Source organism: Salarias fasciatus, chromosome 9, assembly GCF_902148845.1.
Source record: "Salarias fasciatus chromosome 9, fSalaFa1.1, whole genome shotgun sequence".
Taxonomy (NCBI): Eukaryota; Metazoa; Chordata; class Actinopteri; order Blenniiformes; family Blenniidae; genus Salarias; species Salarias fasciatus.
This window is the reverse complement of record NC_043753.1, coordinates 15,373,136-15,400,087: the sequence shown is the minus strand read 5'-3', so window position 1 is coordinate 15,400,087 and position 26,952 is coordinate 15,373,136. Positions and strand designations below refer to the sequence as shown.

Below are 26,952 nucleotides of genomic sequence, written 5' to 3'. Positions count from 1 at the left end.
CTTTAGAAATACTGTTTTTCACGACAAAGCATTGATGAGGAATTGTTTTCATGTGATTTTCTCTGATCTGAGGATGATCGCTTCGCGGCCGGGCAGTGTGAGTATTTTAAATACAGTTAATCATTTTTAGTTGATATTCAGATACAGCACAAACAATTATAAAGTACATTAGACTTTTATTCAGGCTGTAACAACAAACTATAAATATGACTTATGTGAAATGACAGTAGCACCTGAATGAATCATCTTCTATTTCATAGTTTTATAAAGTATTCGTTGAATGAATCAATGATTTTAAAAGTTCTTTTCTTCAAATATAGTGACAAAAATGAGAATTTATAAAAAAAAAAAAAAAAAAACTTTTTTAAAATTCAGGTTACAGCTCATTTCATCTTCAAGATTAGTTTCTTCTTTCCTGCCAGTAAATTGAATGATAATTAGAAGTGAGAAGGCTGAAGGCTTCAACTGCTCAGTCGTCCTGGACTCACATCTGTGTCTCATCAAACAAGCAAATTAACGTTCAAACTTCAGAACTGGTTTCATTCAAACGGAAACAATCGATAAACTGAAAATCATAACGGAGGGATGCAAAGTTCAGTGCTGCACGAAATACTGTCGCATAATTACAGTAAGTTCATTGGAATAATGATCAAAGCAGTACAATTAAAAGAGAATATAAAATAAAATACTTTAAACCTCTTCTCTCAACCCAGAGCTCAGGGTTGCTCTCAGACTTTAGGCTTTTATACACAGTTTTGTATCAATGTCACTGATAACAGACATGGTTTTATTCAGTTCATTCATTTTTCACCCCATATTTGACAAACTGGAGACTTTTACATTTTCAGCATTCATGTTTAAAAAGAAGTGAATTGATTATGAATAGAATTAGATCAAATATTAATATTTAATAACTTTAAAAATGGTGGCGCTTTTGTAATAATCAAACCAAGGGAAGTAAATAATTGCAACAAATTGAAAATAGAACCAAACTTTGTTAAATTCCCTAATTTATTAATACCTGAAACAGATGAGCTTAGAACTACAGCTGCTCATCTCGAGTCAGGTGAGTTTCACACTGTGAGGTTTCTCAGTGTTGCTGTTCATAACTCATTTTCATTTAATTTCCAGTTTTTCACGACGTAAATACAGAATCACAATAAAAACATTCAGTCCGGCTCTAGTATAATATAATCGATATAACACCTTTTTTCCAGCATATAGTGGCCGAGGAAGAGGAGCAGTAATGGAATACAGCGGCGCTCCTCTTCACAAAGCTCTGAGTATGAGGTACCAGAACAGGAAGCAGTCGTAGCTACAGGCCGGCGAGGACATCTGCTCAGCGGCGGGGGTGAAGTCCTAAAACTCTTCATCGCTGCGAGGAAGCTTTTTTGTGCAACAGCATGAGATTTTTTTTTTTTTTCTTTTCAGAAAATCAGTGGAATTCTATGTAATCGAGGCAAATTGAAGATCTGGACCAACTGGAGGCCCGTAGACGTGACGATGAGGTAGAGAACAGCGAGGTGTGCAGGCGAGTGTGAGTGAACGGTGGCGAGCGGCGGGATGAAGACGCCCTGCTGTGAGGCGGTGAGGAGCGCTAGAGGGACGGGTAGAGGAAGGCGGAGTTGTAGTCCGGCGGAGGGGATCCGCCCTCGTCCGACTCCCAGTCGCCCGGCAGGATGGAGGGCTGGTCGTCGTGGAGACCGGCGGCATCCCTGCACAGGAGGGACACCTGGCCGACTCCACACTGGGTGAAGGGAAAGAACCTACACGAGGAGGACACAAACGTGAGTCACGGCCGATGATTTTCTTGGATCAAGAGGACTCGGATGTGAAGTTGCCACCTGAGTTTTCTGTTCTTGGGGCTGCTGTTCCTCGCTATGTGCTTCAGCTCCTCTGATGGTAAGATCATCCCGCTGTCACTCTGCTCATCCTGAAACACAGCAGTCAGGCATGCATCGTGGATTTCCCAATAATAACAATTTAAAAAAAATGCTTCTACAGTTCGCAGGAAATGTTGGGGTTTTTTTTTCTCACGTCAGGGCTGTCCGGATCCTCACTGGGCAGTTCTTCAAAAGTCTGAAGTGTGGCCATACCCCTCATGTAACTGAAAAGACCAGTTTCACAATGAAACCACCACTCAAAAATTTCTCCGTTTTCTCAACCTGTTTCCTGATGTTTGTGCGTTTCAGTTTCACCAGATGGCTTTCTCCCACTTGTTCCACTCTTTTCTTTCACTTTTTGTATTTTTCATCAAATTTCCCAAGACTTTTCTCTCCAGTTTGGACATTTGGCTTCTGCTTCATTTCACTACCTTAGGTTTGTGACAGCCAGAGGGTTTTCTTTGAAGTGACCGCAGTCTCCACTCAGCAACGACTCCAGAGGAATGTAATCTTTTCCCTCCTGCTGAGGAGAAACAAGAAACCAGGATATTTTTGAACCAATTTACTGAATAAGCCCAAATACTGTTAAATCATCTTTTGGCTGACGTGCTAACCTCTTTATTGTAATGCACGAGATTGATTTGACCTATTTATTACTTGTAGTAGAAATCATTCTTTCATTTTAGAATAAAATTAGCTGAATACTGAACATCTGTAAAAGCTGTGCCGCCTCTGACCTGCTGGACCCTCGCTTGTAGCAAGTCTCCAAGCGTCTCCACCAAGTTGGTGAAGGTGGGCCGATCTGAGGGGGCGGCCTCCCAACACGCCAGCATGGTGCTGTAGCTGTGCACAAACAGAAAAACAGAATTCTCTCCAGAGACCGTGCGCGTGTTGTGGTTCATGATCCTGGAAAATCTCTGAGCTCACATCTCGGGGGTGCTGTATTCTGGCGCTCGCATCCTTGTTCCCCCCTTCAGTCTGTGGCAGAACTCCTCGTCGATGTGCAGACCCGGGTATGGAGACGCTCCTGTTGGGAAAACACACCGAGGGAAGAGTGATGCAGTCTGGGAGTTCGATTTTAAGTGGTAAATCTTGACTTTTTAAAGCTCTCTAGGACATCGACGTGGTGAAAGTCGAATTACCTAGAGAGAAGATCTCCCACAGCAGGATGCCGAACGACCACACGTCGCTCTGGGTGGTGAACACCTTGTCGAAGATGGACTCGGGAGACATCCACTTGAGAGGGAGGCGGGCCTGCCGGCCAATCAGAGCACAGGATTACACTGGGCTATAAAACATTTCCATCGATGAGCGGACAGTGAAACAGCTGCTGGTGAGTTCTCACATCTCCTTTGCGGACGTAGTCCGGGTCTTTGTAAATGTCTCTGGCCAGGCCGAAGTCGCAGATCTTCACCACGTTGTTATCGGACAGCAGAATGTTTCTCGCTGCCAGATCTCTGTGAATACACTAAAGCGGACACAAACAAACAAACATCAGGACGAATTTGTAGGCACGCACACAGGAAGAGTCACACGGCAAAGCATCGGACCTTGCGGGAGGCCAGAAACTCCATCCCCCGCGCCACCTGGAAGCTGAACGAAATGAGATCCTCCGGGAAAAGCAGGGAGTTGAGGGAGGACTGGAGGTCTGGGGGGACAAAAAAAAAAGATTATCCACAATCCCAGAAGAATGTATATCTCTCAAGCTTTTAGTCTGACTGAGGATTTTACCTTTCTTGTCCTGCGTGTCAAACTCAGTTCTGATGTCGGAAACGCCTCCTGACACTCTGAGTTTTCCATCAGCTGCCTGCTGTCAGGGAAAATTATTCAACTGTGATTAAATGTTGTATAACAGTGACATTTGAAACACTCACATATCTGGAGGCCCGGGGAGAAAGGGCCAACGTGCCCTTTAGCATCTCCCCAAAGCAGGTTTCAGTGATTATCGAGTTCATTTATAGGTCACAGTAAATAAATACAGTTCTGAGAAGAAAAATCAGCAAAGCAATTTTCAGCAATGTGCAAACATCTCAAGAAATTTAGGAAGTAAAACATTCTGCTCGTGAACAGATAACACCTCCAGGCGACAGCAGATTGCAGAAGTGAGTATGGTTTTGTAAGAGTGCTAGGCACAAACAGGTTGAGACTGTTGTTTTCACAACTGCATGAGGCAGACCCCGGCTCTCTGACATGTGTGAACTGCATCTGCACACCAAGGGGCCCCCTTTTTGGGGTGAAACACGACTATCAGGACACCATCTCCGGTGGTTTTCTGGCGAGCTGCGATGAACTCACCCTGTTGTGTACGAACACGTCTCGCTTGTTCTTCAAGAAGGTGGAGAGATTTCCAAAGCGACAGTACTCCACAATGACCATCAGCGGCCCTGTGAGGCACCAAGCAGGTGTTATCAGCTCCAGCTTCCTCTGACACACACACACACACACACACACACACACACACACACACACACACACACACACACACACACACACACACACACCTCCAGGCTTGGTGCAGGCCCCCAGGAGGTTCACTACATTCAGATGGTTTCCAATGTGGTTGAGGATCTTCAGTTCAGTCATCAGGGCCTTCTGCTCGCTCGTCGTGGCGCCCTCTAGTGGACAAGAGAGACACAGTGAGACAAGCGGCCTCTAGAACTAGAATCGCCTTGCTGTAAATTCAAGACATGTTGCCTGTTACCTATACACCCACATTCCACATTTGATCACGATTATTTCCTTTGATTTATTTAATTAGTTATTTAACCATAATCAGAATGATGTGCTCAAGTTGAAAAAAAAGAAAAAAAAAAGATGCTCTTATGAAAGATTCTGATATTTTAATGATTTTTCATTGATTTTCTTGAGTTATGAGAGGGTTAAACTAACCCTAACTTAGGAAAAGATTGATATCGTCAATAGTTTTGAGATAATTCTCGGCTTTATATTGACTTTGAATGTGTAAAATGAACTTTTCTATTGTTTTCTAAAGCTTTGAATGCATGTCATGCACCGGCTGAAAATGTTTTAAAATAGCAGATATAATAAAGGACCCGAGATGTTCACCTTTGAGCATCTTCACGGCGACAGTCCTGCATCCGGTGGCGCTGTCGATCCCGAAAGCAGAGGCCTGGATCACTTTACCAAAGGCTCCACGGCCCAGAGGTTTCCCTGTGTGTGTGCATGTGTGTGTGTGTGTGTGACAAAAAGAGAGATAAAGGGGTAATGACACGGAAACAGGAGGTGTGTTTTTGTGTCTAATTGAAACAATCCTCTCAATTATTATTCTCATCCATCCCAGATGTGAAGCGCTGATAACAGAAGCCCCCACCAAGTGTCCGCTAATGGAGGCCCACCCTGACGATAGTGAGAGCTGATTAGTTCCAGTAAACACCACTTACACAGACAACACAGACACAAAGTCTGATTAATGGAATGAGAGTCACTCCCAATAATAATCTGATAAGACCTATGAGAAAATCCTCGTATCGGCTACATGATCTTAAAAACCTCCCCTCTTGCTCGCAGCCTTCCCAGCATCTCCCTGGTCTTACGCTCAGAAGAATATCATAGAAAACTTGATTTTTTTTTTTTTTTTTTTTTTTAAATTGTTAGTTGATTGATTAAAAGAGGATACCTAATTTAAGGCGCTCACGAGGGAACTCCCACTGACTGGGGTCGTATTGCAGTCTGTCGCACTGCTCCTGTACCGGGCCCTCGCCACTGTCCATGATGATGGACAGGTACTCTGGTTTGGCGCTGGAGCTGTTAGACTGGGGGGGGGACAGGATATTGTAGAATGAATGAATGAATGAATGAATGAATGAATGATAGATAAAGGATTTAACGACCCTGAATGAGATTTGAATAGTCAGTTACAACGACAACAAAATATAACGGTTCAATTTAAAAAGGTCACATGAAGCATCAAATTCACAAAGTTAAAAATACAATAAAGCAGAAGAAATTAAAAATACTAAACACAAACAAGCAAATAAATAAATAAATAGACTTATGTACCATAAAAGAGATGAATCGATAGATGAAAAAATACTAATGTGGTGATAAATGAGGAGACCAAGTTTGAATGAGAACAAAGAGACCAGGTTTTCGTCTCTCTCTCCTCTTTCCTCTCACCTGTCTCAGTTTTCGTATGAACAGCGTGAGCAGCAGCCAGAAGAGCGTGGCCACCACGCAGGTACAGGTGAGAGTGGGGATTTCCAGAAATGAGGAGTCTGAGGCACCTGAACAGCAAACACACACACACACACACACACACACACACACACACACACACACACACACACACACACACACACACACACACATGCTGAGGAGTAATCAAAAGTCATTTCATCGAATTATTGAGCTGTAGTTGTAAATAAAATAAATGTTTGTTTTAAAATCTAAAGTATTAACCCTCATGGTAACCCTGGGAAGAGAAATCAGAGAATTAGTGAGAATAATAGATTTATTTATGCGCCTGATGGTTTGATGTTCTTTCCAAACGGGGGCACTGTGTTTTCACTGTTCCTCCATAAACACCTCCATCCATCCTCCGCATTAAAACCCTCGGTTTATTTTTCCAGTCCTTCTTAATGGGACGGTGAAGAAGTGCCCAGCTCACAACAGCATGGAGCGTCTCTCAGATGCAGGCTGGACCCTTCCGGAGGAAATAAAAATGGGAGACAGCTTCCTTCCTGACACACACACACACACACACACACACACACACACACACACACACACACACACACACACACACACACACACACACACACACACACACATACTCTTGTTGTCAGACCTGGACTGATTAGGAAGCGAATCCGCCACTTTTGCATGTGTGTGTACAGGTGTGTGTGTGTGTGTGTGTGTGTGTGCCAATGCGGTAAACTGAACAAAAGGCCGTGTGTGTGTGTGTGTGTGTGTGTTCATGTGAAAATGTACTTTGATCAATGTTTATTTCACCGTTGTTCATCATGGTCCATTAATAGACCTGACACAGCCCGCCTCTGTGAATGAAAACTACGAGCTGCATAAGAGCAACGTGACACGCTGTGCTATACGTCTGTACGTCCAGACTATTTACGGAACTGAGAACAATGAACATTTGGACATGGTCATATATGGAGGTGCCCTGGCTTCTAACAGCCAATCAGAGCTGGGAGGTTTGAAAAACAGGTACTCACTGTTGACCCATATATGTGCTGAGCTTTCTGCGGAGCCCCTCTCGTTGGTGGCCTGGCAGGTGTACAGACCCTGGTCCTCCACTGTGATCCTGTCAATATGAAGCGTCCCGTCCACCGCAGACATGACGATGCCTAAGGATGGTGGGGAACAAGTGTTTAGACGGAAGTTGAAACTCAGTTGGTGGTAGTAATCGTGTTTTTTTTTTGTCTCACCTGAGCCCTGCAGCAGAGCGCGTTCATCTTTGTACCATGTGACGGTCGGGGTCGGGACGCCTTGAGACGGACAGCTGAGGGTCACAGAGCTGCTGGCGTTGACGGTGCAGTCAGTCAGATTATGAATCAACACCGGCGGCTCGAGGACTGAAGGGGCAAACACACACACACACACACACACACGTTAGAAGCAGTTTTTGATAATATCATTAAAAAGATCCATGAAGTATGCCTGAGAGGATCAAAGCTTACTAGTACAATGCAGAATAATTTCAGCTTACTACACTAAAGTCTGAGTTATTTAAAGTCAAAAATAGATTTGTGATAAAGTGAAACCATTGCTATTTTTTCCCCACACTTTTTTGGACCCGTGCCACCGCTGGACAATAACCGTGCACTGGTAGTGACACCAGTGCAGCGGAGTGGCCTTGGTTTCAACCTGTGAGTCAGCTGACGCTCGGGTCCTCCTGGGTCTCGTACTCGCGCCTCAGAAAGCTGGTGACACGCACCGCTTCCCAAAAAGCATCAACAATGTAGTATTGCATCATGCGCCATCAGCCCGTGACGGTACAGGATGACTTGAAAGCAGTTTCTCACGGGCTAAAATTACACCACAATGCGGATTGATGAACGTGAGCAGATGACATGGCGTGATTTTTCAGCCTTGAGGTTTCCTCGGTGTCTCTCTCTGGTCACCCTGTCTCTCTAGTAATTCCCTTGTGGAGCTCCTGTGGGAGGAAGCTGACGTGTTGAGGCCTGATTGTATGGAGACCAGCAGTAAAAGACGCGGAGAAAAGTCACTTAACCGCAGCGACTGATTGTTGTTTCCCCTATCTTCCTCCTGGACAACAATTGATGATTGTCCACGAGGGCCGGGGTCTGACAGTGTCTGATTGGCTGATTGTTCCTGCAGCCCTGCGCAGGGGCCTGTAAATGTGGCATTGTGGGAAGTGCCATTGTGTGCTCTTCCTCCAGACAAGAGCTCATTCCCACGTGAAAGAGGTGCATGGCCGCGGCGCGAGAGCAAAGATAGGGTGGGGCCCCAGGAAGCCGGGGGGACCCAATTCCCAAGCAGCGAAGCCTCTGTGAGAGACGGGGTGTTTGTTTGCATGTGCAATACAGGTACACAGAAAACATGAAGAGGCTGCAGGCTTGCACAAGAAACACGGTAAGTTGATAGAAAATACTATCACTCAGCTGAAACAATAACTTTTGATTGGCTGAGGCATATTCAGGAGCTTTCATTCAGCTTTAAGTGCCTGAAATTATTTATCCAAATGGACCTGCTTTGGCCTGGTCCGTCTTGTACTCTGTGATCAATGTGAGTATCCACCAGTGGAACTTCACAAACTAAAATATCTTCATGGATTGTTGAAATAATAGCGCTATGTGAATTAAATGTCCTACTTTGGATCTTTTTTAATTTAGTATATATAAGTTCTGTCTTGGATGTCTGAAACAGACATGCATAAATTAGGGAAACTGAATAGAAAACATTAATCAGAATTGGAAATCTTCATGCCAAAAAAAAAAAAGAATCAAAAACTTTCGTTTGGTTATTAACCGTTCCACTATTCCAATAAAAAACTAAACGTCGTAACTCACTTGTCACCTCCACCTGCGTGTCCAGGTGTGTCTCCTGCCCCGTGACGAGGTGGTGGGCGGAGCATCTGTAGGTTCCCGAGTCTCTGGCCGTCAGGTTGCTGAGAACCAGGACCAGAGAGGCGGAGAACTCCCCGATTGCGAGCTGCTGAATATTCAGCGCGGGGCGGAGGGACTGCACTTCCCCTCTGTCGCTCGCCCGTCGCCACGACAACGCCCCGTACAGGTACTTGTTTGCCGAGCAGGTGAGGCGCAGGTCTCCGCCCTCTCTGGCCGCCTCCTGCTGGGCTACGCTGAAGCCCCCCGGGACGTCTGGGGGAGGTGGGGGGGGACGGAGAGACGGGTTAGCGGGGAAGGAGACGCTTGGAGGCAAAGGAAACGTGAACAAAATACCAGCCTTCACTGGTCTCCTGTCTGAGATGAATAAGCCTTCTAAGTTTCTCGACGTGCGAGTCTGGATCCTGAGTGGAGTCTGAAACTCGTCGAAGTGATCCCTCCAATCCTGCGTCTCTCCAACCTTTGATGACAATGTTGAATGGCTATTGTGGGTAAAAGCAGCTAGTGGAATACAGTGAAAAGGCTTTTTTATTTACTTTAGCCATTTGAAACTTCCCGTGGAAACGGCTTGAGAGTTTCCTGATGGCAGATAGTGTTTATCTTTCCCAAACACCCCAAGGCCTCCCGAAATAAAGCGGACCTGCCAGTCCAAGGAAGTGCGCTGCACAGGGAAGTGGAACGATAAGGGTCCAGGTTCCTGTTTCGCTGTTGCTCAGTCACACACCGACACAACCGCGCACATACACACTCCTGGACGTGTTAAAAAAAAGTCGAACCTGCATCGCCAGTGGCGAATCCCACTTCGCTTTAGAACACACGGTCGTGCACGTACGCCGCTTTGTCCTGCCAGACGCCTCAAGCCGTGTCCGTCGCTCGGTTGCTCCAGTTTCCACACGCAGTGCAACGTTTTCACTGTTTTCATCCAAAGGATGTGTCACGTAGGACTGTGCTCGAAGTCTGTTTGCAGACTTTTCTCTCGACTTTTACTACAAGCCCTCACGGCTTGCTGCTGCAGGTTTTCAGCAAATTAACATATTAGATCAGTCAAGTTAGAGAAAACAGCTGGAAACACATTTTCAATAAAAGCGTCCCGTCTTGGTGACACTACCTGGAAACACTGAAGACGGTGCTGTATGCTGTGCTACCAGTGAAGTGAAAAACGGCCCGAAATGACTGAGAAAAGCTGTAAAAATTATGCGATTCAGTTCACACCCTGGACGAGTAATCGCTTCATCACAGGTTACTCATGTAAACACCTCCGGGGCGATCGACTGTGTTCGGAAGCCAAAGCGCGCTGAGAAAACCTCACACCCGAACAGGACGCAGATACAATCTGAATCCAGAAAAACTGAAACACAAACCCCAAACCTGTCACTGAGAGGCAAGCGTGCTAACCACTACTCCACCTCCACCACCCTCACGCATTTGTAGAAGAAAATTTTGAGGCTGACTTTTTTTTTTTTTTTAACAGTGAATATATTTTTCATGCACCGTCCACATGCTGGTTTTTCTGTGATCACCTGTGATGTAGAAGGGAATGTCCAGCTGGTCTGAGCCCACACAGTTGGAGGTGATGCAGCGATACACTCCGGACACAAAGGCCTGAGCCACAGTGAGGACTCCCACCGTCTATGGAAAACACACATATCCACCTTTAAGTTATTATTAAAAAAAAAAACAAAAACAAACAAAAAACAGGCTTTTACTTTCCAGGATAATCTGTGGTCTGTGTTGATCTTGAACTTTATCCAAATCAGTGTGATTATTCAGTTTTTAACAATGTTGTTTTTTTTTTTTTAAAAAAAACTATTTATTTTAAACAGGCCATTGAAGTGGGATACCTTTTTCTTCCCCTGGAGCACTTCCTCCCTGTGAGTAACACTCAGGATGCGGTTGTATGTGGACGTGGGAGGGAGAACCTCCGTCACAGGGCTCCACAGCGAGGAGGACGTTGGACACACACACCTTGTAAGGAGGAGGAGGAGGAGGAGGATGAGGAGGAGGAGAGGGAGGACAGGGATTCAGCTGTGTTGACACAAGTCATTTTATGTTGCATCCATCCAGGTGTGTGTGTGGTTTTCTCAGCTGTGCTCAGCGGGAGGATGACTATAGGATCAGGGAAACGCCTTCATCGTCGCTGCTTGATGCATCATCGGAATTCACATAATCCTCATCATCATCACCACCACCATACCATTTTAATCAGTAACATAATATCCTCCTTCCCTGTCCTGGAAGCTGACAATAGTGGATCTTTGGAGCGCTACGTAATGCTGGATTGTTCATTTATGAAGGATGCAGAGGTGGTATTGTCATCCTGTCGATTAGTTTCCTTCCATTCTTAACAGAGCATCCCACTTTTTCAAGATGAGTTCCTGCCCCTCAAACACTCTCACAAGCCCAAATCCACAGGTTGCACAATGCAGCGCAGCTGTGGGAAACTGGAGCTCCGTGGTTCAGTATGCACAACTCCACATGGTGAGAAATCCTGACAATGTACAGTGTGAGGTGTGGTTCTGCAGCACAGTCAGGTGGTTTCATATTCTAGAGAAAAGATCTGAGGGGAGAAAGGAAATCTGAGTTTCATCATTGTGTTTCTGTTTTATATATAATATGCTCACTGCTGTTTCTAAAAATGTTTTTGTGCAAAACAAGTTTTTTTTTTCATTTAGTGTACATTTCAAATGTGACTTTTCACATTTCAATTTGAATTTTACACCTGAATAATCGTTTTGAAGCATATAAATGATTATTAAATTTATTATTAAAGCTTTGTTGTTTTGATCTGTGCAGTTACTTCATGATCAGCACACCATTTCATACAATAAACTGAGAAAAAGAACAAACATGAAATGCATAGTTGACACTGTTATGGACTAACTTAAATGAAGACGATCCCTCTCAGTTAAGAAAATGAATTTAGCAGCTTATTAAAAATGTGTACTGTCAAAACTTTGAATGTCTGTGAAAAAGCAGTTAGAGTCAGATCATGCTGTCCAAAGTGACCTGATTTATTTCTGAAATCACCCACAGGTGTGATATTTTTGGCTCTGGGATGGACTGGACTGTTCAGGACGCATCCTGCTGTTCTGATTAACACTTCACCGATGCACTGAGATGAATCTCGTCATCTTCTTTATTTTTAGCCTGTACCCATCATCCTCACTGTAAACGATCATTTCCACAGTGTTTATGGACCCTCTGCCTGTTTATGGATGTGTCGCTGCTCCTCTGTTCCCTGCCTCTCTCTCTCTCTCTCTCTCTCTCTCTCTCTCTCTCTCTCTCTGCCGTCATCCTCTTTTCTCTCCGTCCTGAGATCCTCCCTGAATTCGGTTCCTCTCCGCTCCCTGATTGCTCTTCCTCTTGGCATCGAGATCGTGTGCGACCGCACAGACGGCCCACCCTGTGCATGACACCCGGCCTCACACAGACACACAGAGGCTCAAAGGCACGCAGGCACATAGGCATCACCACCACGCCAGCCAATGCTCCCACGCTGCCCAGGAAAGGCTTTCTCACTCAAACACACACATACACACACACAAGTACAATTAGTTGGATGGAGGTGTGTGTTAGTCAGACACAGAAAATGATCACGTATACATGCATACACACACACACACACACACATACACACATACACACATCCACATTCACATCAGTGTGTGCCTGCCAACAGGGTGAGCCGTAAATGTCTGGAACTATGTCTGAACTTTTTGCGAGTCGTGTATCAGTGGGGGGTCACCTCCTGCTTTTTCTTCCTGTCCTGTTTTGAAGCCTAGAATACACTTTTATGGCTGTTCCTGTCTCGAACCCCGAAATAACCACAGAGAGAATAAACCAAGACACAAATATAAGCAAAGTTTAATGCAAAAAAAAAACAAACAAACAAACAAAAAAACACAAACAACTGATATAACATCTCAATGCATCTTAACAGATTCATACAAAGCTGGCAAATACTGTCATTTGTCATATGTAAGTTAGTTGTATAAAATTATTAAATATTAGATTCATATATTACTCATAGAACATCTGTATACAAGGACTGAATCACATCGGCAGACACCTGTACACACACACACACACGCACACACACGCACACAGACAACATACATTGCCATACTCGCTCTCTGCACACACACACACACGCACAAGAGGAGTTTACTCAAACACGAATGACACTCGTTCTCTTAAAATGGCTTGTAGTATCACACATACAATTAGATATGAACTTCAAATACAAAGGACGACAGGTCTGTTATGGAGATATCATTTGACATACAAACAAGACATTTTGACATGGGACGACAGTGGACAACACAGGATAGTCTCTGGTCTGTGCAGACGTCCTACATGGCAGGTGTCCGCAGACCGTCAGTCTTTTAATAGAGAACTGAAGGCATCCCATGGTGAAGAACGCAAAAACTTGTCCTCTCTTCTGTTTCACCTGTCCAAGGTAAGCTCGTGTGACCTTCTACCGGTGGCTAAGCTTAAAAGAAACTCACAGCTTTTTTTTTTTGTTTTTTTTTTGGTGGATGTCAGGATCAGATCGGGGACTGGGACAGCACAGTTCATGCACCCATTATAGTACCACATAGGACACAAAAAACAAGCGAAGCAGCTCCAGAAATGTGGCAGGTGGACGGATGGAATTGCACTTCTTCTGGCTCAAAATGTCTGAAATGTAGACAGCATGAAGCTACGGGACAGCCTGGTGAGCGGGGGGGAAGGGACATGAATTGGGAGAATCAAGTAAATAAATAAATAATCAGTAAAAGCAAGTGTCCATAAATCCTCAGTATTGTTGCACGTTTAACTCCTGGTTTCCTGTATTTCCTGGACTCCACTGCTCAGCAGTGCTCCAGGTTTCTGTCCTCGCTTTCCAGTTTAGCGAGCACAGGATCATCGCTTAGGATGTGAGGCAATGTCACTGAGGCGTCTGGCTGCTGTGGAAGAGGCCCTGATGAGTATGCGATGGTGGGGGCTCCGGGGTCGGAGGGATGCGGAGTAGAGGTGGAGGATGCTGGGTTGGGGCGGAGGGCAGAGCTGGTGAGGGAAGGGGTTTTGGAGAGGTATGTGTGCGGGGCAGCGGAGTTTGAGGGGGGGAAGGGGCGTGGGTAGTGCTCTCAAGAATAGATCAAGCTCTTGAGGAAGCGGACTGTGCCACGTTTGAAGACGAAGGGACAATCACGCCGCTGGGAAGCGTCTCGCGTCGGAGAGGAAGCCAAACAACGAGAGGAAAAGCGCTCTGATTTTCGCACAGGAAGCCCACTGCGCCTCCTGCATGGGCCAGATAAGAGCGCCGCGGTTCCCAGGGCCAGACCCAGGAGTGGACCCAGGACCCAGGCGCGGGGCTCCCCGATCAGCCCGGCCCGGCCTGGTCCACTGTCCCTGGGCCTCCTCCGGCACGGCGTCAGGGTCGCGGTGCAGCCGGGCTGCAAAGAACAAGGGGCCTCGTGAGGATCCAGCCAAAAACGCTAAAGATGCACATGTGGAGCCAGAACAGAGCTTTTCAAAAGGATCGTAAATCAGCCAGTTAAGAGGCCAGATGCAATCTGATGGAACACTGCTGCCCAATTAAACTTTATTTACTGCAGGTGGAATAATAAGCTGAACGTGAACGGCTCACTTGGATTAGATCAAATGTCTTAGAGATTGCATTTAACTTCTTACTGTGAAACAAATACATCGGTTTCATTTCTACTCGAGTACAATACACAACAGTGCAAACATGAAAAAAAAAACCAACTCTTAAAATATTGTCTGAAAAGTAGAAATAACCCAATAACCCCTTGGTAAAGATTACCATTTCTGCATGATGGAAAGATCCTCACTTAATTTAGACTGTCCTTCAGTGAAGATAACCTTTAGTAATAGCTTGTATAGATTGTTTAGTTTACTTTGGGCATCTGGCAGGGATGAATACGTAAAGTGGAGAAAGGCTGCGTGGCATGGCGCCATGTGAGAGCAACCAGGGTTAAAGTTCAGGCACGCTGACGGAGTCAGAGCGTCTCAAAGGAGGGCTACAGCGTGGGCGGCGGCCTCGGCGCACTCAGGTAATACTTAACCTCTCTGACTCGGCTGTGAGGAACACAATAAGTGTGTGACCTCCGCCAACGACTCAATCAATACTCCTTGCCAAGAGCCGGCTCTGGACACCCGTGTGTGTGTGTGTGTGTGTGTGTCTGAGCCGACTGTCCCTCAGCATCATCGGGGCCGGGCCATTTCTCATGAGAACTCTTTATATAGAGTGTGTGTCAGATATAAGAAAAGGCATCACAGGATGCAGTGTGTAATCACAATAATAAACAGGCCTCTCACCCCGCGTCCTGAACGGGAAATTCATTAAATCATAGCGTTTGATTTGGAAACCAACAAATCGTGACTGAGAGCACGGAACTGCCCTCCATTGAAGTGTGTTTTCTTTCTCTGTCCTTTCATGTCTGTACTGTCTGTGACACACACACACACACACACACACACACACACACGCACGCACATGCATGCACACGCGCGCACACACACACACACACATACACATGCACGCACCATTCACGCACACATAACATAAATGTACATGCTTAAACAAACATATGGAAAAGGACATATGGATTGTAAGAGACAAACAAACATACAAACACACACACACACACACACACTCACACTCACACTAACACACAGCACACACACATACACATATGTGAGCACAGGGGCACAAACAAACACACACATTTTCACACATTCCCGCACATGAAAGGCCCCCAAAGGCATCTGTTCTGGCTACAAGAAGGAAGCGCCGTCTGAACACATGCTGAAATAGACAAAACATGTCTCGTTTTTCAGAATCACACACACACACACACACACACACACACACACACACACACACACACACCATCAAAAAAATAATAAACATCATTATTTTTACTGTGTGAGTTCGGACATAAATTCTCCTGCTGCTGTCCAGTTGTATTTATCTAACATTTTTATCATGTTTATGTGTTGTCATTTACTAAGTTATGACATACTGAGTTTATTTAATTACATAATTAATAATAATAATAATAATAATAATAATAATAATTGTCCTGAATTGAGTTGGCAGTACTGGTATCCATGAAACTTTTAAATATCTTCTATCATATATATTTAACACCAGTTAAACTGTGGCTTCTTGTAAAGGTATAAGCTCTTCAACATAAACATTTTGCAGCGCTGCCTGTTTTCAGTCAGATGCTATTACCTGAAGTGACTGATAATAAGACTTTTCTAAAGACTCACTTAATTGATCTGTCCATCCTATCTCATCCCCTCACCCCAACTGGAATAGCAGAAAGCCGCCACATCTGAACCTGGTTCTGCAGGTTTCTTCCTTTTAAAAGGGAGTTTTTCCTTTCCACAGTCACTTATGTCTGCTGATGTGGATCTGTTGAGTCTAGAAATGACTAAGTTGTAATTGGCACTGTAGGAATAAAGCTGAATTGAACTGAATTACTTTGGAGAGAAAACCTGCCCTCCTTCCTGCCTGACCCCCTGCCCTCTGTACTTACAGGCCTTTGGACGGGCAGGGATGCCAGAGCCACTCGATGTGAGGAGGCGGGACTCCGTGAGACGTGCAGTGCAGGGCTTGCCGGCTCCCCCGCGGCACCGAGCCCGGGTCCTGCAACGACACGGCTTTCTCTCCTATCTGAGGGCTCACTGTGAGAAGAGGAGCAGACGCACGGGAGAGAGTTAGAGCGACGGCCGGCTGCTGAATGAGCGGTGAGTTTATCGATTTGCCGGTTCTCACCATTGACCACCAGTGTTAGAGTGAGATTCTGGTAAAGTCCGTGTTCTTGGATTCGTACAAGGACGGTGTATTTCCCTGCATCCTCCTCTGCAACGTCCCGAATGATCAAGGAATTCCCATCCATGTGGTATCTTGAGCACTGCTCCGCTGCAACCATGCCATCCTTCAACCTGTAGATTATTTTTTTAATTTTAATTAATTGAAATAAAAATTATGGAAATCATTTGGAAGGAAAACTCAGTAGAGCACACACAGACAGACGTTTGTCTCCTCTCACCAGATGACTTCAGGCGCCGGGAACGCTCGTAGCTTGGGTGTGATTCTGTAGGATTTCTGTCCTGCTTGCACCACCATCACAGATCCATTCCGGGGCTTCAGGCGAATAAATGAACGGTCTGAAAACAACACAAATGCACAGTCAGGGCTGATTTGAAAAGCAGATGTGAAGGTTTGATAATCGCTGCGGTGAACATTTCTTCACCAGCAAGTGATTCAGAGCTGGCGAGCAGAAACATGTGACAGAAAATGTCAAAGTGAAACTTAAATCTGAAGTAAAAGAGTAACCGCGCCTCGGTTATGCTGAATTCTCACCGACACACTCACCGTAAACTGTAACCGTGACCTTCTGTTGTTTGCTTTGGTTACCGCTGGTGACTCGACATGTGTAAAGACCTCGATCCGAGCGCTGGAGTTTCGGGATGGTCAGAATGTTGTAGAACAGCATGTGTGTTTGGTGTCTCAGGAGCCTTTTGGATGTGAAGCCGGCATTGTTGATCTGAGGGTTGAGAGGAAGCAACACTGAATTATCAGGCCAGTAAATGACATAGTTACACATGCCAGTTACATTTTATTTGAGCAAAAAAATAGCTTTTTTTGCCTGTTGGTGCTTCTTGTATATCATAGTTTTTGTGCTCTAAACAGTGTCTCCGGTCTGACCTTTCCAGGATAGTCCCAGGTGATGTTGACTCGAGTGTTCAGCTCTGCCGTGGCGGTGCAGTTCAGGACCAGCCTCTCCCCCTTCAGGGCCTGCACGGGCCCGCTGCTGTTCAGATAGACGTCTGTGATGTTGCTCACTGCAACAGGTGAGGAAAAAAAACAAAAACACGAGAGAGTCTGAATATATGAAACACGTACATTCGTGTTTATTGGTGATTCATACGAAGGTGCAGAGGAGTTCATGCTGACCTGGTCTGTGCACGAAGTAGATACGGGACTTGTGCTTGACGCCTTCAGCGACGGTCTGGCAGTAGAAGAGGCCGATGTAGTAGAAGGTGGGGGTTCGCACGGTGAAGCCTTTCTTGCTGCTCCAGATGATGTTCCTCTGGTCCGGACTGAGGCCGGGACTGGGGAACTGTGGGAGAAGCAAGAGAAGGAAACACCAACGGCGTAAATTAGTCATGAATAAAATCTAATATTTTTTTAAGGTCCAATCTTCTGACATCTGTTCTGTTGCTGTCAGAAGTTCCTCCTTAAGTCAACAGAAGATTTTAGTCATGGCAACCATAAAGGAAAAAAAAAACATCACGTCCCGCAGCAACTCAGTTAATTATGGTTTGATTTGTTGTCAAGAAATAAGAAAAACCAACACAGTGACTGCATTCACGTACTAGCACAGAGCATCACTGACTAATAAAGAAATTTAAATAACTGTTTAGTGCCAGTGATAGTTATTGGTCAAAAACAATATTAAACAAAAGCATTCGTCCTGTATTCTTCTTTTCTGATCTGCTGGTGAGGATGAATGAACTTTGCCACAAACACAGTAAAGTCCAAGTCCAGATTCTTCATGGGCAAACTGACACGGAACTAAACAAATTCTGGAAACTCATTTTAAAAATGGAAAAGAAGGCCCACAAATTGGTGTATGTGCTTTCAAAATATTAATTTCTGAAGTTCCTACTGCAAGATGAAGATGTGACTTTTCTTTGTTTTTTGAACATTTCCTTCTGATCTTTTCTGACTGCTGCAGGACGGCACAGTTTCCACTGAAGCCAGTTCATTACTGCTGCTATCTATTTGAGAATCATGATGTTTATCTGTACTTAAAATTAATAATCGATTCAACAAAGTAATTTAGTTATTAGTTTTCATTTCCAAACAAAAACCACAGTGGGTTTTTATTGGCGCCAAATGTTGAGAAAGAAACACAAGCAGCATTTTTGAAAGAATGAGGATTAATCAGAATATTCTTTTCCTTTTAACTTATGTGTTTGATCTGCACGATTTCAGCTGAAACTCCGGCACCCGTCTTCAGTTGGGTCTGAACTTTAATTCAGACAGAGACGGATCAGTTATTCAGAAGTCTGACCGATTTGTGGATCATTAAAGCCTCCAGGAGTTGGAAGGGACGGATTCTCCCCCCCGCCCCACCGCCCCCCGCTGGTTTTATAATCCTTGGCTACCTTGTCCATGGACACTTGTGTAACTCTCAAACTTTTGTTGTTTTCTTGGAGGCAGCAGCAAGGAAATGTTTACTAGAAGGTTTGTGACACAGTGGAAGCCTCCCACCCTCTCTCAGGGGAGCAGGTAGACGCCCCCCCCCGCCACCATCACACACTGAATCCCCCCCCCCCCGACTCCTGCACTCCCACTGTGAACCGGCTGATACCCCCACCCCTTCCCCGGAGTGAGGTGACCCTCTAGGACGCCACTGAGTTCTTCCTCCGCCGCGTTTCGATCCTGTAAAGTGGATTCTTCTAACCGCTTCCTCTTCCTGAGCTCTTCCCGCTCCGTCTGAGTCGTTTCCATGCCCTCTGCGCCCCTTTTCCCTCCATCTTCTAACTACCTCGTGGAGACTGTAGAGGCAAAACAGGAGGAGCGAAGGAGTCCGAGAAGCCAGGATATGAGAAATATGACTCAAGTCCATCTTCTCGCATCCTGTTACTACAGGATAGAGACACTTTGACTGGAAAACCAGCCCGACTCCGTCATACCTGACCGCCGGGACCCCGCCGTCGCTTTCATGGCAAACGCAAGAAAGCGGAGCCTCCTGGGGACTGTTTCAGTCCGCAGGGGTCACGCCGGAGACCTGCGCTAAGTACAAAGTTCTTCCCGGAAAAAAACACTCCAGAATGTGCGGCACAGAGTAGATTCCCGGTTCGGAGCAGCGAGATGAAGGAAGAGAGGGAGAGCCATTTTTAGAATAATTACCTTCACGGTCCCAGGCAGTTTGCAAAGACAAAAACATATGTGTGTGTGTATGTTTTTTGTGTGTGTGCGTGTGCGCACATGCATGCGTGCGTGCCATACTTCACGCTCCTCAGCATCACACATTTTCTTGTTTACTCAGTTACACCAGTGCAGTAGCGGAGTAGTGGCACGTTTGCCTTTCCGAAGCAAACCTCAGCATTTCTGTCTGAACGTGGTCAGCAGTTATTCAAACATCCCAGCGAGTTTCACTCACTGCTACTGGCTTTCACCACACTGTGGACACAGTTGCAGTGACTAAAGTGTAAGTAAACTTTATGCTCACTAACCAAAGTACTAGTCACCAAAAAAAAAAAGCACCTCATCAATCCAGAACAAACAGCACGGAGCAATGTTAACAATGTTGAATCCACAGCAGCTGTAAAACATGAATAGAATCAAATCCATACGGTATTTTCCCCTGAAGAGAAGCTATTTGCATAAAGGTGCTTTATCTCAGGTATTTTATTTCAGCTATTTTCCCCCCCTCTTATTTCCAGTTCAACACTGCATTTCCTCTAAGAAGTACTGATATTCAGATTATGGAGCATCGTCATCCCACTAACTGAAGTAACTTAAGGTTTGTTTCTTAACAAACAGCTGTTAAAGCAACTCAAGTATTTTTAAAAGTAGTAACTAGTAACAGTAATGAGTTACACTCTATCAATATTTTGTGCTTCAGCTTAGTGGACACTCTAAGCAGAGGAGAATTGTATTGTCTACAATGAGTCAACACAATTTTCACATTTGTTAGTTTAGAGTGAAAAGCCTCAGCAAGTACTTGAAGGTCCAACATGAAACATTGTCCACGTATCTGTTTTCTCACAGGGAGATCTTTCAGAAGACACAATGATCCTATCAGCTTTCAGTTTGATTATTCAGTCAGGGAAAATGAAAATTCTCCATGAATTAAAAAGCACATGAACACAAAATGAATGGATATAAGTTTAAAGATTAATGCCACAGTTTTAAGCCGCACTCGGTATTTTCCTGCTGCAGTGTCTAAAGTCAGAGCCAGCTTTTTCATTTGAACTCTGGCCTGTATGCTAGTTTGACGCACAAGCTGCCATAGGAATGACGAGCAGCGCTGATGAAAGAAACTGGGCTTTTCTTTGATCTGGGCCAACATTAGCTACCGCTGCTTCCTACTCCAGGCTGGCCAGCTGCTTAAAGAATCAGTTTCATGAAGTTGGCAGCCAGGGTTTCTACTAGAAGAGGCGCAGGGCAAGATGTGGGAAGTCCTGCTGGCCGGGGGCCAACGGGGCACTTCAGACTCATGTCCTGTCTCCAGAGGTAAGAATCGGTGCCAGCAGCGGCTGGAAAGAATGAGTTATGACCGCGGCTCCGGTGTGTTTTGTGACGGTCTTTAAAGTCAACAGTCTTGTTTAATTCAGCAGCGGGAAAACATGCGTGCAGCAGCGCAGCATCAAACCGGCGCGGCGGGCGCGCTGAACGCCCCTTTCTCGTGCCCGGTAACTCTGTGCACTTTCCCCCTCACTCAGCACTCAAGTGCCAACACTCACAAACATATCCGCACACACTTTCACACATATCCGCAGACGGACACAAACAAACGGACACACACGCCACAGAGTAATGGCTGCCAAGATAAGAACAATTGTAGCCAACGCTCTGGACAGAGAGAAACAACTGGACGCTCCACAGCGTGAATAAAATGTGAGTGAAACTGAGGAAAGTGATGCTGTGCGTCAAACCAGACGTTAACAAGCAGGAAGACGTGTGTGTGTGTAGGTACTCTGATAACCAATATATTTCCATGTACTGACCTTGACCAGAGTGGTGGTGATGTTGGGGTGTGTGACCCGGCAGGGGATGACCAGCGGCTCCTTCTCCTTCATGTACAACACACCTGGGCTCATATCCGGAGGCTCCACAAATGGCTGCTGGCTGTCTGAAACCCAAACACTGCGGTCAGGGACACACATGACACAGACGGTACCGCGTCAAATAAATTTATATCATCCAGGACTCTGGCTCTCTGACGTATATATGACCTTTAAAACAAAAGAGTGACGCCAGGTTTTCAGGAATAGTTCACTTTAACAGGAGAAAACATCGTCTCACCTGTGTGTGTTTGGAATGCACCTATAGGCATTTACATTATCTGCAGATTTCCTTGATTTTGTTGACCTATTATTGAATCCCATGTGCAACAAGAAGTGTATCTCTTTTTGTAAGAGATTTTAAAACTCCTCTGAATGTGTACATTGTGTTTGAACGGTTTTCAAAATGTATTCTAGACTGGAAACCCTCAGCTGTGTTGCTGCAGCTTCCACTGAGACTGACAACAGACTGCAATTAAAACACAAAGCGCAGGGACTCGAGGTTATTTGCTTCAGCAGGTTGTGAGAAAATATAAAGAACGTACGCATGCACGCGCACATGCACGGCAATAGTTCTTAGCGTTCACACACACACACGCACACACACACACAGACACGATCCTCCACACCCATTCACTGAACACCCATTCAGCAAATGACTGCCTGCAGTCAACAATAAACACACAGATTGTTTAGAAGCATTCAAACAGCTTCTCTGTGTTTGCTCCTCTCAGCTCGACCACTGTAATGGTTCTGTGCCATTCAAAGGTGTGGGTGTTGCTCACTGTATTGTTTGTTACCATAGGGTGTTATTCAAGGAAAGCAAATCTCTGAACATTCGAACAAAAGTACCCTAAGGACTAGTAGACCCAAGGCTTCCTTCTCTTGCTTTGATTTCTTTATCGAGGACTCGGGGAGGGAAGCTGCGTCTGAGCAGAGCTGCAGGCCAAGCGTGATGCTTAATGGACATGGTGACCTGAGCGATTGATGGGCCCCGAGGGTCCTGTTGGCCAAACAGTAGCGAGCCCTGTGACCCTGGCTTCCAGCCCGGCTCTGTGCCCCGCTCGGCTCAGACTGAGCAGCGCCACCTTGGAGGACGGGGGGAGGAGCAGGCGGGGCAGACATCCAGCCTCCTCTGCCCCTGGACACCACTGGGCCATCGGCCTTCATCTCATCCCCCTCGGTTCCTCTCTCTCTCTGGCTTTCACACACACACACAGACACACACACACACCTCCCTGCCGCCACCTTGTAGAGACACAGCGACATCCCCTCCCCTTTGACTCGGTCCCCTCCTCCCCCAAGCACAGGATGCTTCGAGCAAGGCTGAGCAGAGCAGATAAGGCTGATGCCCTGGGAAACGCTGCCCGGGCCTGAGCCTTTCAGCAGCTGGGCTATTCCTGGCCACGAGGTAGCACGTAAACGAAAGTAAAAAAGCATTTAAATATAGTCAGCAAGGAGGTAGGCCTGAGATGAGAAAGGAGAGGCAGGGGAGGAGGAGGAGGAGGAGGAGGAGGAGGAGGAGGAGGGTGGAACTGAGCCAGAGTCATCTCGGAGGATGTGTTGTTGGGACAAACAGTGTTTAGATATAATTGGCTCTCTGGCATTGGTCTGTATTTAGCACCCACTGCATCCTGCTGGAGCTCAGGATAGAAACAATAAGTATCATGGAGTGAAGGAGCAACAAACGATGCGGTTAGCTGGATAAGATAAGATGGTGTTTTACCTGCGACATAAACATAGATGGCCGCCTGTTTCTGGGTTCGGTGCCTGTATCGGCAGCGGAACAGGCCGGTGTGCTGGCTCTGGCTGCGGCGGACCGTCACTCGGCTGCAGTACTGCTGGCTCGTCCTCCCGCAGCGAGAGTCCTCCACCTGCACCTCATCTCTGGTCAAACCTGCCGGGAACGCCCACGACAGCTCCCAGCGGCCCCTGGTCAGCAGGCGGAGCGAGAGGAGCGCTCGATTAGGAAACTCTGAGTGATCTTCACATTTTGGATACATCACAGAAATCTCTGTTGTTAAGGATAAACTGTCTTTAAGACATGGAGATGGATGGAAGTGGAATGATGAAGGTCATCAGTCTATATATGGAAATCTGATATTTTCTTTTCAGTAAAGATGAAATTTGTTTGTTTTTAAAGTACACCACGCAAATTAGTCACATCAAAGTGCATAACTGAGAATTTAAAGTGTGTTTTCTTGAGCCGCCCAGCCTCCACTGTGAGGCTGGGCTCCGTCCACCTGAAACTCACCTGCAGCTCAGCAGGAGAGTCTGGTCGGCCTCCAGGACGAGCTGCCGGGCTTTCACGTCCAGGATGGGGACGCTGAACCTCCCCTTCTGGTCTTTATCTGCAGGATTCATCGACAGGTTATAAAAGAGAAAGAGAGGAGCAGAAACTTCCCAGCATCTATATACCTGACTGAGAGAACTGAAATCTAGAAGCATGGGTTTCCTCCTAATAGATATGTCATCATATGAAGTTATTTAACACTAAATGGATCTGTGATGGAGGAGAGCTGGATCATGCTCAGCTTTCAGGAGAACTAATCTATTTTTAGTGCATATGGAAAGTATGCATACTCATTGAGATTCTGTTCAAAGGTGTTCTGTTGTTTATCAATATTCTAATGTGGCAAAAAGGTGGAGATCTTCTATTGTTTGAATGGTTATTGGAGAAGAAGCCATTGGAATCAGATCAGCTCAAGAACACTTATCGAGGAAATCCTGGAGGACCAAACTCTTTACGGCCCAGGAATGATTTTATGCTTCCTGTCAGGTATTCCAATTATAACCCTGACTGAATCTGACTCTTGAGTGAGTCCAGAACTGGTCTCCACCTCCGCAGCACGTCCTCCATCCAGGCCAGAGTATCTGTGACCCCCGTCACATCTTCTGGCTCGCAGCACTCGACAACTCGTGTGGAAATGCGTAAGCAGTGTCCCTCTTGTTTATCAAATAAAGGCAGCTCTCCACTTAATCGCTGAGGTTTATTAATGAGAGATAGAGACGTTTGTCTGTCCACCCTTCCTTCCTCGCAACAACAGCGGAAACATCATTCAGGGAAGTCCGTCCTTCACGGGGACGGCACACAGAGCGCACAGCAAACGGCTGCAAAAACAACCAACCTGCAGCACTCTGAGGAATGGCATTTAGCGAATTTATCACTTAAATCCATTATTACCTTTCATTGCTAGCATCATTGTTCCCAGTGGATGCCCCATTCAGTAGATATGGTATTACTCACCCTCTAAGCACTTCCTAAAGTATTTCCTAGGGTTTCACAGTGAGTGGGAAGGCCACAGACATGCACATGGCAGGCTTAGGGGAAGCCAGGAGAGGAAGTCAAGAATCTCCTTTTAACAAGCGTCTAGTTAGCACAATTTTCTTATCAATGAAAAGTTGTTAAAATTACAACCACTCCCAAGAACCAAAGTGAAATATATATTGTGATTTCAATGTTTTAAACCCCCACAGATTTCAGTATAGAAAATATATTTAGCTGACACAGCAAAAAAAAAAAAAAAATTACAACAAACATACAAAATCAAAATGTGCCAGAACAAAATAATCTTCTTAGCATCCAGTTTAAGTTCACTGTTACTTTTTGTGAAAGTCATTTTTTTCAGATGATTTTGAGGAACACATTATTGCTGCTTTATGTTACCATGGAAAAGTTTTCAGTTTATTTTGACATGTTAAAAAGAAAATGTTAGTTTGGTATATTTTCTGGAAAAAAAAAAAAAATCCGGACATTTTATTTTCAATTTCATTGTGCTGAAACAGTTTGATCATAAATGCATGGGTTACACTGAAGCATCATCTGAGATCAACATGGTTTATTTCCAAAATAAAATTGATTTGATCATTTTTTTTTTTTTTTTTTTTTTTGGGAAACAAGGCACATTTTTACCAGGTCTAATATGGATTGCGAAATCATTAAAAATACAATTGCATAATAAACAGGCTTGAAAAATTGTGATTAATTCATACTGAACTGATATATAACTTCATTATATATTAACTGCATTTAATTTTGACCTCTTAAATACATCTGTATTATTTAATCGACTGGACAATGATTGAGAGAAACTGATTTTTCGGGGTTTTACCTAAATCCACTTTTGCTCTGGGAACATTTCATCATACAGTAATGAATCATTTATTTATGAAAAGAAAAATTGCACTAAGCTGTTAGTTGTGAGTTTTATTCATTAATACTGACACTTTAAAACACGTCTGCAAGAAATGAGCCTTATTTTATAAATTAAAACAGTGAAGTGCAAATCAGTATATTTGTAATAAAAATGAAACGTTGAAATGTTGCACTTTTTAAGGATTTATGAGCACTATTTGATTTTTCAGGAAACAAAGAAACATGCATTATTCAGTAACTTTCATCCACAAAGAGAATTAAAGCATCCCGGAGCAGCCCGCGAATAAATGAACTCCCTGTTCCTCCCCGGCGGATATTTTCTTTCATTTGGTCGCGACCTCTCGCTCATTTATATCAAAACTTCCATTTGACAAACTCATCAGTCTCAGGAAGCAACGCCCTGCGTGTGTCCACCCGCACGAGGCGCCGGGCCGCCAAACAGGAGTCCCGCTGGAAGCCTCGGAGCCAGCAGCTCTCCAGGACGATCACAACCGACCCGAATAACCAAGAGGATCGATAAATGAAGAGCTTCAACACGTGCGCGAGGAATGCGTTTTTCCCGGGAAAAATGTGCCTGATCCACTAGTTCATGGACAAATTACAGAAAAAGTCAGTATTTTAATGTCAGTCTCATGAAATGTGATTAAAAACAATTTAATGCATTAAACAAGTGTCGAACTCTGCTGTAAATAATTCCATTATTGAACTTATTCCCCCTGCAGGTGCTCTTGCACCTTCAAAAGTAATTTGTTGACTCACCTTTTGCGAGCACCCCATACAATCCACATATCAGGCAGATGAGAATAAAATTCATCATGTCTCGTGACTCCGTAGCGGCTTTCAAATTGAAATCATGAAAGAAATGTAACTCCTGGTGCCGTTTCTCCGCTGCGGGTCAGGCGCGGCGCTGCGGGCTGTTGCGCTCCGGACTGTCGCTCCAGTGAATGGAGCTGCTTGGTTTCCTGAGGTTTTGCTGCGGGAGATCACCCAACAGGACGCCACGATAGAACTCCGGTGGAACTTTTTC

The 26,952-nt window shown here is 45.2% G+C and overlaps 1 protein-coding gene across 4 annotated transcripts; it reads right to left on the bottom strand.

Moving 5' to 3' along the window:
* Nucleotides 1-41: 41 nt before the first annotated feature.
* Nucleotides 42-26,952, bottom strand: flt1 (fms related receptor tyrosine kinase 1). Of its 4 annotated transcripts, none has more exons than XM_030099971.1 (30): nt 26,685-26,742; nt 24,024-24,120; nt 23,496-23,701; nt 21,713-21,837; nt 17,925-18,090; nt 17,676-17,812; nt 17,343-17,514; nt 17,017-17,134; nt 16,740-16,909; nt 16,501-16,648; nt 10,789-10,912; nt 10,468-10,576; nt 8,894-9,202; nt 7,289-7,435; nt 7,076-7,207; nt 6,021-6,127; nt 5,521-5,656; nt 4,950-5,054; nt 4,385-4,498; nt 4,179-4,267; nt 3,615-3,693; nt 3,434-3,531; nt 3,229-3,351; nt 3,026-3,137; nt 2,811-2,910; nt 2,621-2,726; nt 2,315-2,406; nt 2,038-2,107; nt 1,845-1,933; nt 42-1,766 (listed from the first exon to the last, which is right to left on the bottom strand). In XM_030099971.1, exons 1-30 carry the CDS (start codon nt 26,740-26,742, stop codon nt 1,598-1,600), a joined length of 3,807 nt encoding a protein of 1,268 aa, XP_029955831.1. In that variant the 3' UTR covers nt 42-1,597. The 4 variants fall into 4 exon arrangements, with proteins under 4 accessions (XP_029955831.1, XP_029955832.1, XP_029955833.1 ...); XM_030099972.1 differs by having other exon boundaries at nt 2,315-2,403; XM_030099973.1 differs by having other exon boundaries at nt 3,615-3,690.

Bases quoted from the DNA above. Each gene is read 5' to 3' on its own strand.
- flt1 (XM_030099971.1), bottom strand. From the start codon at position 26,742: ATGATGAATTTTATTCTCATCTGCCTGATATGTGGATTGTATGGGGTG. The intron at 21,838-23,495 runs GTAAAACACCAT...TTTGGGTTTCAG, and splicing joins CATCTATGTTTATGTCGCAG to ACAGCCAGCAGCCATTTGTG. The intron at 17,515-17,675 runs GTCAGACCGGAG...CTCAACCCTCAG, and splicing joins CCTGGGACTATCCTGGAAAG to ATCAACAATGCCGGCTTCAC.